General features: G+C 48.8%; 1 protein-coding gene across 1 annotated transcript in view; it reads right to left on the bottom strand.

The window, feature by feature from the left end:
- Nucleotides 1-2,064: 2,064 nt before the first annotated feature.
- Nucleotides 2,065-12,960, bottom strand: part of ARL3 (ADP ribosylation factor like GTPase 3) — a 48,997-nt gene continuing 38,101 nt past the window's right edge. Inside the window, exon 6 of the mRNA XM_025395654.1 lies at nucleotides 2,065-5,309. Within this exon, the coding sequence (XP_025251439.1) occupies nucleotides 5,262-5,309 (48 nt within the window). The 3' untranslated portion in view covers nucleotides 2,065-5,261. The remainder of the gene's footprint in view (nucleotides 5,310-12,960) is intronic.

Raw genomic sequence — 12,960 nt, forward strand, 5'->3', positions numbered from 1 at the left:
GAGCGAAACTCTGTCTCCAAAAAAACAGAAAAGAAAAAGAAACTGAGGCATGGAATGTTCCTTCTATGTGCTAGGTATTGTCCTAGATCTAGGCACTTTGTTTACATGAGATCTCTTTTAAATCTCCCTATGCTGGCCTAGTCAACATCAAAATGCTGGGATTACAGGCGTAAGCCACGTGCCCAGCTACGCTTTTTAATTGTACTGCACTGTCCCTTTTTTGGGCAGGGAGTGCTGGGAAGGGTTTTGCCAGATTTATCAAAACAAAACCAAAAAGCTAGGATGAGCAGTTAAATTTTAATTTAAAATAATGCATTTTTGAGTGTTATACTGATGTCCCAAATATTGCATGGGATATACTGGAATTAAAAATTATTCATTGTTTATCTGAAATTCAAGTTTAACTGAATGTTCTGTAATGTATCTGGCAACCCTAATTCTTCTTTCTCCTGCTTCCAGCTACCAGCTAGTTCTGCCCACAGCTTGCTCTTTAAAGGCTGGGCGCGGTGGCCCACGCCTGTAATCCCAGCACTTTGGGAGGCTGAGGCGGGCAGATCACGAGGTCAGGAGATCGAGACGATCCTGGTTAACATGATGAAACGCCATCTCTAGTAAAAATACAAAAAAACCCCAAAAGTTAGCCGGTGTGGTGGCGGGCGCCTGTAGTCCCAGCTACTAGTGAGGCTGAGGCGGGAGAATGGCATGAACCCGGGAGGCGGAGCTTGCAGTGAGCTGAGATTGTGCCACTGCACTGCAGGCTGGGCGACAGAGTGAGACTCCGTCTAAAAAAAAAAAAAAAAAAAAAAAAATTAGCTAGACATGGTGGTACATGCCTCTAGTCCCAGCTACTTGGGAGGCTGGGTTGGGAGGATGGCTTGAGTCCAGGAGGTTGAGGCTGCAGTGAGTTGTGACTGTGCCACTGCACTCCAGCCTGGGTGACAGAGTGAAATCTGTCTCAAAAACACAAAACATACACACACGCACAAATGGTGAGGCCCTGTGGGACCAGCTGTGCTGCTGTGTCTCTAGCCTGATGAAGGGACAATGAACTCTTCTGCTCCAGAGGGCAGAGCCCGGGACAGCTGCCAACTCTGCACCTTCCATGTAACACTGGGCAGGTCTGTTCCCTCTCGGAACCCTCTGTAAATGGAAGATCCAGTATCAGGTACTACGTAACTGCAAGTCTCCCTGCAGGCCCTAACTTTGCTAATTATTTCTTCTCCCTTTTTCCTGTCTGTCGGGCTGGACCTGGCCAAGGATGAAACCCAGTCTATGGTTGTGCTGTGTGAGCAGAGGACATGCAACACCTCGGGCAGGGAACCCAGGGGAGCAGTGCTTGTCAGAGGCTGAGGGGAGGAGGCTGGGCAGAAGGAGCACTCAGAGGCTGGGGGCTGAGGCTGCTGGGAAATGAGCCACTGACAGATTTTTTTTTTTTTGCGATGGAGTTTTGCTCTTGTTGCCGAAGCTGGAGTGCAATGGTGCGACCTCCGCTCACTGCAACCTCCAACTCCTGGGTTCAAACAATTCTTCTGCCTCAGCCTCCCAAGCAGCTGGGATTACAGATGCAAGCCACCACGCCCGGCTAATTTTGTATTTTTAGTAGAGACAGGGTTTCACCATGTTGGTCAGGCTGGTCTTGAACTCCTGACTTCAGGAGATCTACCTACCTTAGCCTCTGAAAGTGCTGGGATTACAGGCGTGATCCGGCCCTGCCATTGACTGTTTTTATTCTCCAGAGGCGGCAGCTTGCTGAGCATTCAGACCCAGGCTCCCAGCCCCACCTGCACTGAAAGGCTCTGTGATTTCAGGCAAGTTCCTGAACTGGGGCAAGTGCCTCAATTTCCTCCGCTGCAAAGGGGAACTAATGCTTACCATGATGTATCTAAAGTGCTCGGCACGTAGGAGGGGCTTAATGAAGGGCTATTATTGCTATTGTTAGTATCCTATTTTATACATATATCCTTCTGGAAAAAACCTCTTGAAGAAAGCTAACCCCTGAAAGGACAAACACATTTCAGGCCCTCTCTGAGCTTCGGCAAAGAACACAACACATTCCAGGCTGCCTTCGTTCCAGCTAAATTTTATTTGTCGGATTTTTGACAGACGTCTAAATTATACATTGAGTTTTCCACATGACCAAACACCACGTCTCTTCCTTTGATTATCATTTTCAAAAGGGATTATAAAAAAAGAACCTTTTGATGGATCAGACTGAACCCTGAAACCACATGGAGTGCAGAGCTAAAAATAAAAGGAAGTAAGAACTGGTCCCCGAGAAGGAAAGGAAAGGGAAATCAAAGCAAACTCGGACGGGAATGGAGAGACGAGTCCTGGTGAGGGTGACATGGTGTCACCCTCCGGACCAGGCCGGATAAGGAGCGGCCAACAGTGAGGGTGGGGCGCAGAGTGGCACAAAAATAGCCACTACTTTAGTCCAGAGGGGAATAAAGAAATTTGTCAAAAGCCAGGAGAGAGAAGTGGAGACGGAGGGAGGGAGGAAGGAAGGGGGCAGGACCGTGTCCTCCCAGCAGCCGTGGGAGCTTCGGACTCCTTTAACCCTGGCACATTTCTAACCGCCGGCATAATCGCTGACTTTCAGCTGTGCACCGACATGTTCCCCAGCTCAGCCCACATCAATGACACCCTTGTTTCCATAGTAACCAAGGGAGAGTGAAGGGGAAAGGGTGTGTTGCACTGGGTGCAGGGAATCCAGCCAAAAGCAGCCACACGGGGTAGGTCGGGAGGAGGGGAGGACTCCAGTTTTTCCCACAACTGGCTTGAGCACATATCAGGAGCGCACCCCCAGGCCTCGCCCGCCCTCTGGCCTCCAGCCCTCTCCCCCGCACATTCAGATGCAATTGTGTGCAGGGCAAAAGTCTCACTAAGACTCACTGGGGACGGGAGGAGGAGAAAAAGGGTCTCCCCTTTCCAGCTTCAAATTCTGTCTTCTGGTCAGGGGGCAGGAGTGGGCAGGGAAGAGGCAAGAGGGCTTTAAAAAGCATTTTGTTTTTAAATGGGAGCTTTCAAACTTTGCCTTTTTCAGGCTTCTCTCATCTACCCCAGAGCCCCAGGAGGGTTCAAAAGGGCTCAAAGGGAAGATGAAAGCGTGTGACATCTGCAGCGTCTCTGTGTCTCTGCAGCTGAGGAGCAAATCGGAACATTTACAGAGGCCGTTATCAGAGGAGTGGCTCCTGCCTGCTAGCAGAGGCCTTGGGAGGGCTCTTTAAAACAGTCCCCTAAGTTGGTGGTAAAAGAACAAAAATATTTTACAGACCCTCCACCGCCAGAGTCAAAGTTCCATAGTGCAGTGTTCCAAAATTGCAGACCTCCAAGCAGGCATTTTGCCCCTCAGATAACTTGTCCCTGATGAACTATTTGGAAGAAAAAACAATTTTCAAGTGCTAGAGCCACATTTGCAGCCTGGTAGAAGGGGGATTTCTGATTTCTTATAATTCTGTGTTGCCTCTGTTCAAAGTAGGAGAGGAGCTTGGGTGAGCCAGAGAAGCCAGTGGAGGAGGTTGCAGAGAGCAGCTAGCTCTGCGGTTTAAAAAAAACCCTCTCTTTTGTTTTGCAAGTCCTTACAGGTCTGTCCACAGCAACTCCAGGGCACCTTTTCACGGCTGGCTTTGTTAATGACTTTCACGCCAGACCGCTTTTGAAGCTGGCTATGCCTCAGTCTCTGCTGCATACTCTTAGCCAGAAAAAGCTGGGTACCGAGGGCCAGGGGCTGCAGTGGCCCCTTCAGTCTGCTCACATGCCCTGATGGGCTTGGGAAGGGCCACCTCCCAGGATGAGAAGGCAGCTAGCCCCCAGGGACCCACCAGTCACTGGACAGTCTCTTATTCATTCTCTGAAAACCCCTGAGCTCAGGCACCAGAACAGAGTTTAATTCAGCAGCCGGGCAATGCTCTGGCCTGTTTCCCCATGTTTGAAGCTGAGGATTTCTGAGGCTCAGGGAAACGAGCTCGTTTTGCAATGAGGGGCAGGAGAAATGTTCTGCTATTCCTCTCCAATCAATCAACAGAGGACAGACATTCTGCTGCAGAGAGGCAGAGGAGCCCAGCAGCTGGGGTGACTCTGGCTTCCCTGGACACGACCCCTGCAGTCACACGTACACCCATGTCCTTCCCAGCAGCAAACCCTCTCCACCCCTAGGAGCATCCCACACCACCAAGTTGCCAGCACTGTAAAAATTGATCTCTCTAAAAATCGATCTGCCTGGCTTTTCTCAGTGGAGCACGTTCATGGTAAAGCTGCATTTATTTCTAAAATCTGATAGCAGCAGCCTATTGTGATCGTTTAAACACAGAATTCTTTGAGCTTTAGAAATCCCATCTATAGGATGGCCACAGAGAAGCCAGCTAATCTCAGAGTCGGCTGCTCACTGCTCCACTGAGCTGGAGAAAGCCTGTTTACGCTAGCCTGAGCCCTCGATGTGAGAGCTTTTCAAGGACCTTGTAATTTTTCTGGAATTAAACCTCCCACCTCTCCTTACATTCCAGATGTCATTACAGTCAAAAGTCATAAGAATTTGCTTCTCTGTGTGGCTGGCTGGGGCGGGGGCAGGGGCAGGGGTGGGTGGGATGGGGTATGTTTCTGTAGTGACTTGTCTGCAAGAAAGGTTTTTTTTTTTTCTTTTTTTTTCTGTCCAAAGAGTGAGGATTACATACGTAGTCTCTGACCTGCGAGACGATGGGATAGTTTAATTATCTGCCTTTTCTCCCCCCACCCCCACCCAGCAGCTTCCTGCCGGACAGACTGAAGCCTGGCTGGGCTGGTGATGGTAAAAATCACTGACAGCAGCAGCAAACACTGTCTGTGGTTTCAAAACCATGGAGGGAATGCAAGGGACGGGTCAGTAAATAAATGAACTCAGCAAAGCTGCTTCTTCCTCTTTTTCTTTTTTTTTTTTTTTTTTCGAGAGGGAAAAAAAGCCCACTGGAATTGTCTAAACTGCAATGCAATCTCTTGCTCATTTAAAAGATCTCATTTTCTAATCATGTGCTTTGAGACATTTAATACTATTTCAATTATGCAGAGGAAATAATATAATTCCTTTATTTGAAAAATGATACTGAACCTCAGAGATCAGTTAAATCTACTGCTGGAATGGGGATTCTTTCTAAACTGTGTTGTTCCCTCTCTTCAAACAGCTGTAGCTGTACACAGATGGAAAAACATTTGGTCAGAAAGCAGCAAATTAGTGTTTTTCAGGACCGAATTCGGCTCCCGCAGCTCCTGCGTCTCCATTCGTCTAGATTTTATTTCTTCTTTGCATTGACATTTTTGCAGACCCAGTTCATGCCATCCTTTGAGGGAAATGGGCAGAGAAAGGCAGTGTTAGTTGTAAGAAAAGTGCCACACGCTCCAGCCTGGAGGGGTGGGCGGGCAGGGGGGTCCCAGGCCCTCCCTCCCAGACTGCCAGCTTTAAGGAGTTTGCTTGGTTCAGGGGCCCACCTCGGTGACCAAGGACAGTGACCCCCCAGGAGGAGGAGGAGGAGGGAGGTCTCTGAGAGCACAAGAGGGAGATGGAAGGGGCAATGCCCAGCGCCTGAACTTGAGATGGGTCCTCAGGAACTCCCTCTGAAAAAATAAACACATCTGCCTGCATCCAAAGCCTGACTGAGGAGCTATCAGGAACGATTCCAGCCATTTTTGGCTTTTTCTAAAAGCTGACCTTTGCTAGGGCATTAAATTCAATAAGCCACCCTTCTGGTGCCCCAGTGTGTTTACAGTGTGACAGTGTACACTTGGGTTAAATTAAATTTCTTTTTGGAAAAACAAACCCAGTGCAGTGAGTGTTGAGAGTCACACACCAGGGCGATGTGCATTTACTTGTCTTCCTGCAGCACTTCAGATAGGTTTAAAAGGGTCTGGCCCGCTTCTTATAGCTTTAAGCACCAGCATCCAGAGGGACTGGGGAGAAGGTTCCCTTAAAGGCACAATGACCTTGAAAGCGCCCTCTCTTAGAAGGCTGCAGAGGGACCCAGGTAAAAACCACACAATGCCTACAGCCACCCGGCAGGCGGCACAATTCCTATGGATGCCAGGCCTGTCAGAGGTGAACTCCTTCCCAACCCCCTTTGGAGCTAGCCCTGGACACTGCCCTTCCCTAGAGTCTCCCCAACCTTCAAGAGCGTGTAGAGTTTCCTCAGAAGCCCAGAACAAAATCCAAGGCAGCTGCTGGCACGAGTCCTTCCCCTTGCATCCGTAACAGAGGCTCACAGAGGTCCCAGCTACATCTGCATACATCAGCCATACTGGACACGCCAACGAGTCCCACATTTCCTGTGGCTATGGATCTAGCTGCTGAACCTGAACAGCTGAGACAGCTTACAGTAATAAATATCAGCTGACACCCTTGGCCATTCGGAACATTAATCCCATAAACAATACATCACTGCAAAACAACCAGCAGGCATCCTCTCCCCCAGCGCATCTGACCGTCACCTGAATTTACAGTGATTACAACTCCGCCAGTTGCTATCAGTGCACTTGGGCAGCAGAACCAGATAATCTGACGGCTGTCCCAGAGCCGACCTCTGACCTTTGCCAAGATGAGGCCGCGGTGCAGAAAGCCCGAAGGTGGACAGCACCTGGCGGCAGCAGGGGGAAGGGCAGAGGAATGCTGAGGTGGGAGAAAGGGGGAATCCAAACGCATCTCTAATTACAACGGGGTCAGCTACTAACTCTGAGAAGCTAAGGGCAATTTTAAGACCATTTTATGAAAAGGATTAATTTAAAGAGAAGCATGTTTAATTTTAGTAGCTAATTGGTTTCCAGGAAAAAAAAAGATCACCTGCCAAGAGACAAAAAGATTTTACAAATAAAAGAGGGATGAATAAGATACGCATCTTCTCTCGCCTGGGAAGCTGAATAGATCGGCACTTACACGGCACTTTCCACCTTCAGGGGCTTGCACAAGCACTCCAAGGTGGGCACCTCTCCTCTATGGAGGCTCGCAATCAAACCATCTTCTCAGAGAAATCAAGGACAGTGTGCCCACACTATGTGAACAGCGCTTTGCCTTTTTCTTGCTTTATGGCTGATTAAGGAGAGATTATTGCATGTAACTGAACATGAATGCAGGCAAAGAGATAGGAAAAATATTTACTCAGCTGCAGGAGCCCAAAGCAGAAGGTGGAGGGTGCGGGGTGGTTTTATACCGGGTCTCTGTTATGGAGGCAAAGGAGGGTTCAAACGGCAGAGCCCTGCTGAGGGGCAGTGTCTGGTGTCTCCAGATGCCTGTGAGGACCAGCCGTGGTGAAGTCCTTCCAGCCACTGTCCTGCCAACAGAGGGCGCGTGGAGGCCAGTCCCTGCCAGCTGACCCCCAGCCTGGGCCCCTGCGGCTGCCGCTGCCGCTGCAACCCTGAGTGTGGGAAGCACAGGGAGTGTAAACAGAGGCCCCTCTAATCTGAAGCGGCTAGGGCTTGGGGAGTGGCATCTTTCTTGTGCTAGCCAGAAGAGAACTGGGCTGGAAGTGGGAGGGGAGGGAAGGGGAGGCATTGGCCAACAGTGGTACCTCCTCAATCACGTGGCCATGGATCTAGCTGGGGCAAGCTTTGTCAGTCACATTGAGGCAAGCTTTGTCAAGCTGCCTCCTGGAAAGGAAAGGCAATGGTGGTGCCCAAGCTCGCCCAGGGGAGGCTCCCATCAGACTTGCTGGAGGTTATATTCCCAGAACCTAACATGATGTCTAGCCCACAGCCCACTTAATTCACATCTTTTAAGTCAATCCTTGTAGAAGCCTGTGAAGTAGGTACTAGTGTTATTTCTCTATCACAGCTGAGGAGATGAAGGCACAGGACAGAGCAGGGCAAGGGCAAGCTGTGGTGCCCAACATGGTGCTCCAAAGCTGCTTACCAGTTCTCCATGGATGTGGGTACCTGCCAGGTGAAGGGCTCTGCCCCAAGCTTAGAGAGGAGCTGGGAAGCACCCTGAAGACAGGAAAGGGAGGAATTCTAGTTTTATCCTCCTCATGACTTCCGCTGAATGCAGGGGCCTGAGACTGGAGTAGCCCCAGCCAAGCCTCCCTGCAGCTGATAGTGCCAGAGGCTGCTATGGGCCATTCAGTTCTCAAGATTCCTGGGCTGTGGGTATCTGTGTGTGCAGAGGCCTGGCTATCTACCTGGCTGCACAATCCTCACATATTAACCATCCACCCAGACCACCACCTCCAGTGGAAATGCTACATTTAGGGACAACATACTTGCAAGAGGAGGAACCTTCTGCTTCTCATGTTTAAATAAATGTTCCACACTACTCTTGCTTTCATCTGGCAAGGAAGGTTTTTTTTTTTGTTTTTTTTGAGACGGAGTCTTGCTCTGTCGCCCAGGCTGGAGTGCAGTGGCATGATCTCAGCTCACTGCAAGCTCTGCCTCCCGGGTTCATGCCATTCTGCCTCAGCCTCCTGAATAGCTGGGACTACAGGCGCCCACCACCATGCCTGACTAATTTATTTGTAATTTTAGTAGAGACAGGGTTTCACCGTGTTAGCCAGGATCGTCTCAATCTCCTGACCTCATGATCTGCCCACCGTGGTCTCCCAAAGTGCTGGGATTACAAGCGTGAGTCACGGTGCCCAGCTTTTTTTTTTTTTTTTAAACAGACAACTGAGAAAAGGTGATCATTTACTTGAAGTAGGTTACTGCTCTGCTTCTAAAGAAGGAAGTGAACTCATAGGTTTGTTTAATGGTTGAACTTTTTTTTTTTTTTTTTTTGAGACGGAGTCTAGTTCTGTCGCCCAGGCTGGAGTGCAGTGGCGCGATCTCGGCTCACTGCAAGCTCCACCTCCCGGGTTCACGCCATTCTCCTGGCTCAGCCTCCCGAGTAGCTGGGACTATAGGCGCCCACCACCGTGCCCGGCTAATTTTTTGTATTTTTAGTAGAGACGGGGTTTCACTGTGATCTCGATCTCCTGACCTCGTGATCCGCCTGCCTCGGCCTCCCAAAGTGCTGGGATTACAGGCGTGAGCCACCGCGCCCGGCTAATGGTTGAACTTTTATTGTTAAAAACTGGTTTGACCAATTTTCTGCACATTTGATCTTCATTATGGGGATGACAATCTTACGGTATGAATAGTCCTCCCTTCCTTCCTTCCCCGGACCCTCCCCTGACCAATCTTGCTGAAACTGAATTTGAATTGATTACCTTCAGTTCAATAACAGAGACTAAAGAGAGACATGGAATTTCAAATACTGAGCTTTGTTTGGCCTCCTAGAGAGGAAATACAGTTTCCAATGTCACAATATTATTCTCTCCTATAACCACTGGGAGAAACAGCAGGCCGCCCCTAAGCATACGGGGGAAACTCACTCCTCCCAGAGCTCTGCATCCCAGAAGTTAAGGTGTACTGCTTCTTTCCAAGGGAAGAGTGGTCTCTGACTACGCTGCTCTCTTAAATTTGATCTCTGTACATTGCATCCATCACCGCTCAGTAGTTGGAAGGAAGCGGTGGCAGCCATGGCTGGGTGGGCCTGGTTTTTAGAGCCATGCTGGTTACGTGGTCACAGCAGTAATTGCTTTAAGATGACGAGGTGCTCAGATCCTTGCTGAGCAATGCAGCCTACCCCACTGTGCCATCAGGCCCCCACGGTCAAGGAGCAGTTGGATGCTGCGTACATCAAATATGGCTCGCTGTTTTTTTTTCTGGTGACAAAGGGTATTGCACCAGAGAGGTAGCGAAATTGAATGTCCTGAGACTGCTTTCTTAGTCTCCAGGAAGGTTTGAAAATTTAAAAATAAACCTGAGGTCTGACTCACAGGTAATAAGCAGTTCCATATATACCTGGAGTCAATAACAACTGATGCCAGGCCTAGAAAAAAGTGGTAAATGTCGTTTTTCAAAATACTGGGGCCAGGCGTGGTGGCTCACACCTGTAATCCCAGCACTTTGGGAGGCCGAGGCAGGCGGATCACCTGAGGTCAGGAGTTCGAGACCAGCCTGGCCAACATGGTGAAAACTCGTTGCTACTAAAAAAAAAAAAATACAAAAAATTAGCCAGGCGTGGTGGCGGGTGTCTGTAATCCCAGCTACTCAGGAGGCTGAGGCAGGAGAATCGCTTGAACCCAGAAGGTGGAGGTTGCAGTGAGCCAAGGGTGTGCCATTGCACTCTAGCCTGGGCAAGAAGAGCAAAACTCCATCTCAAAAAAAAAAAAAAAAATTAAAATTCTGTGGCATATTAGGGAGAAGTCCTCCAAATCAAGGAAAATGAAGCAAGACCAAGAAATGGGAGAGTGAGCATTTAGTGTTCCTCCGGAGGCTGACTCGGGGATGGATTACAGCTCGGCGCTTGGACTACTCATGGCCCCTTCTGTGGACACAAGGCAGCTGAAAGCCTATGTGACCTGCTCATGGCTCCTGTCTTCAGGAGGAGGAGAGGGACGTCGGGCAGACATTACAAGAAAAGGTGAGCATGAGGGGGTGGCCTGGAGAGCAACACCCAGGGCACGATCTGCTGGCTCAAGGCTATGGGAGGAGGCAAGTCTCTGTGGTGACCATGGCCAGAGGTCAGGTTAAAACTTTGGATTGGCCGGGCACGGTGGCTCAAGCCTGTAATCCCAGCACTTTGGGAGGCCGAGACGGGCGGATCACGAGGTCAGCAGATTGAGACCATCCTGGCTAACCCGGTGAAACCCCGTCTCTACTAAAAAATACAAAAAAATAGCCGGGCGAGGTGGCGGGCGCCTGTAGTCCCAGCTACACGGGAGGCTGAGGCAGGAGAATGGCGTAAACCCGGGAGGCGGAGCTTGCTGTGAGCTGAGATTCGGCCACTGCACTCCAGCCTGGGCGACAGAGCGAGACTCCGTCTCAAAAAAAAAAAAAAAAAAAAAAAAACTTCGGATCTCTGCTTTAAGAGGAAATTCAAAGCCAGTATCATTTTAATTACACACCACACACACACATGAACACTCGCAGTATTTTAGAGAGAAACTGTCTTCAAATGCCTGAAACTATAACAGCAGGAAGAGCTGTGGTTTGGGGTTCCAATTCAGGTCTGCGGGTGGAGGAAGGATGGATTTCTCAATACCTTTCTCTGGCTCTAAGCCAGATCCTTTGTTCACTATTTTCTAGACACCAAAGGGGGAAAAAAAAAGACTGAGAGTCCCAGTGCGAATATTTCATCCTAGGAGGGGCCCTGGCAACTTGGGCCTGACCTCGAGGGCGCAGAGTGACACTTCCTCCATGTTGATAATGGAGTCTAGCTGAGGAAGGTTTGGGTTCTCCCTCCCAGATATGTTTCAGTTTCTCCTCTTTCCACTTTCATCCACTTGACATAACTAGGTCTCTCCTCATCACTCCCCTGGACAGTGGGCCTCCTGGCAGGGCAGAGTTTCTGAGATTGAGGATCTCCTTCCACTTCTCGTGCCCTTTACCTACTCTCTGCTCCTGATGGTCTCCCACGAAAACCTGCTTTAATTATACGATGGGCTGGCTTCGCAGTCAGCGCCAATCAGGAAAAGAAACCCCGGGTCCATCCTCTCTCAGAAGTCAGTTTCCACACCTGAAGCAGGGGCTGGTGAACAACACGTGGTATTTCCCACCCCTGTAACGGCTTCGTATGTGCTGCCTTCAGGACACCAGGTGGAATGGGACCCTGAAACCCATCCCAGGAATCACTAACTTTCTTTTCTTTTTTTCTTTTTTTTTTTTTCTGAGGTGGAGTCTCGCTCTTTCGCCCAGGCTAGAGTGCAGTGACGCGATCTCGGCTCACTGCAAGCTCCGCCTCCTGGGTTCACGCCATTCTCCTGCCTCAGCCTCCTGAGTAGCTGGAAATACAGGTGCCTGCCACCTCACCCGGCTAATTTTTCTGTATTTTTAGTAGAGACGGGGTTTCACCGTGTTAGCCAGGATGGTCTCGATCTCCTGACCTCGTGATCCGCTCGCCTTGGCCTCCCAAAGTGTTGGGATTACAGGCATGAGGCGCCGTGCCCAGCCAGAATCACTAACTTTCATAGTCCCAAATCATGTGTTTAAGCTACTCCACTAATGAGAAGTGATGTACCTGCCCTACTTCATCCACAGAGGGGCGTGGCTCGCCATCTAGCAGCTCCGTGGCTGTTTCCCTAACTCGCCCCCGTGAGGCTATTATTTAGCAGTACAAGACAGGTCTCTCAAATATGTTTTGATTAAACACGTACAATGTATGTGTCTGTCTTTAAACACTTGAAACTGCAACAGAAATTCCAGGTCTTTTTGATTATTTTTAAACCTTTGTATATTTTCTTTCAGAGTCGTTAGAATCAGATGTCACCTGATTTGCCTATTTAGAGCCTAATCATTTGGGCCAGCTTTTGGGGAGGTGGGGTGGGGTGGGATGAGGAGGAAAAAAAATAGGAATTTAGGGCATTTCAGTAATTATTGCACAGTTTTCATGTTTGAAAGTGAACCTCAAACCATTAGATCTTAATGATATTTTTCTAGTAAAGTCTTTCAATTTTAGAATATTTTTAGCCCTAATAAATAAAAATCACTAAAGGTCTGTACTTCAACTAAGCAATGCTGGAAAGGAATTCCACTTAAGTGACTCTTTTTAAGGCAAAAACCAGGAAGCTGGTGTGTGGACAAGAGCTTGGGTCGGAGGCACCACCTAAGGGAGGCATATGGTCAACCAGGGGCTCACAATGAGAAGTATTTCCGCAGCCAAACTCCACGACCTTTCTCTGGTCCCCAAAGGTTACCACGAAAGGACAATAGACAGCAGATTCCCTTCTTAATTAACATTTTTATTAAATAACCCATTTCAAATAATGGTTAAATTCTCTAAATTTATATCATTCTATTAACCATAATCTAATCTCATTAACCTTGAAATCCCAGTCTTAACTACCCAATTCTATACACCATGGTACTATCTACTAAACTAATTAAGTGACCTTCAAACTATTTCTCCTCCATACAAAAATCATTTTTTATTTTTTACTCATAGTTTTTTGTTGGATCTCTCTTGATATCATT

Source organism: Theropithecus gelada, chromosome 9 (assembly GCF_003255815.1).
Source record: "Theropithecus gelada isolate Dixy chromosome 9, Tgel_1.0, whole genome shotgun sequence".
In the NCBI taxonomy this organism is placed as follows: domain Eukaryota; kingdom Metazoa; phylum Chordata; class Mammalia; order Primates; family Cercopithecidae; genus Theropithecus; species Theropithecus gelada.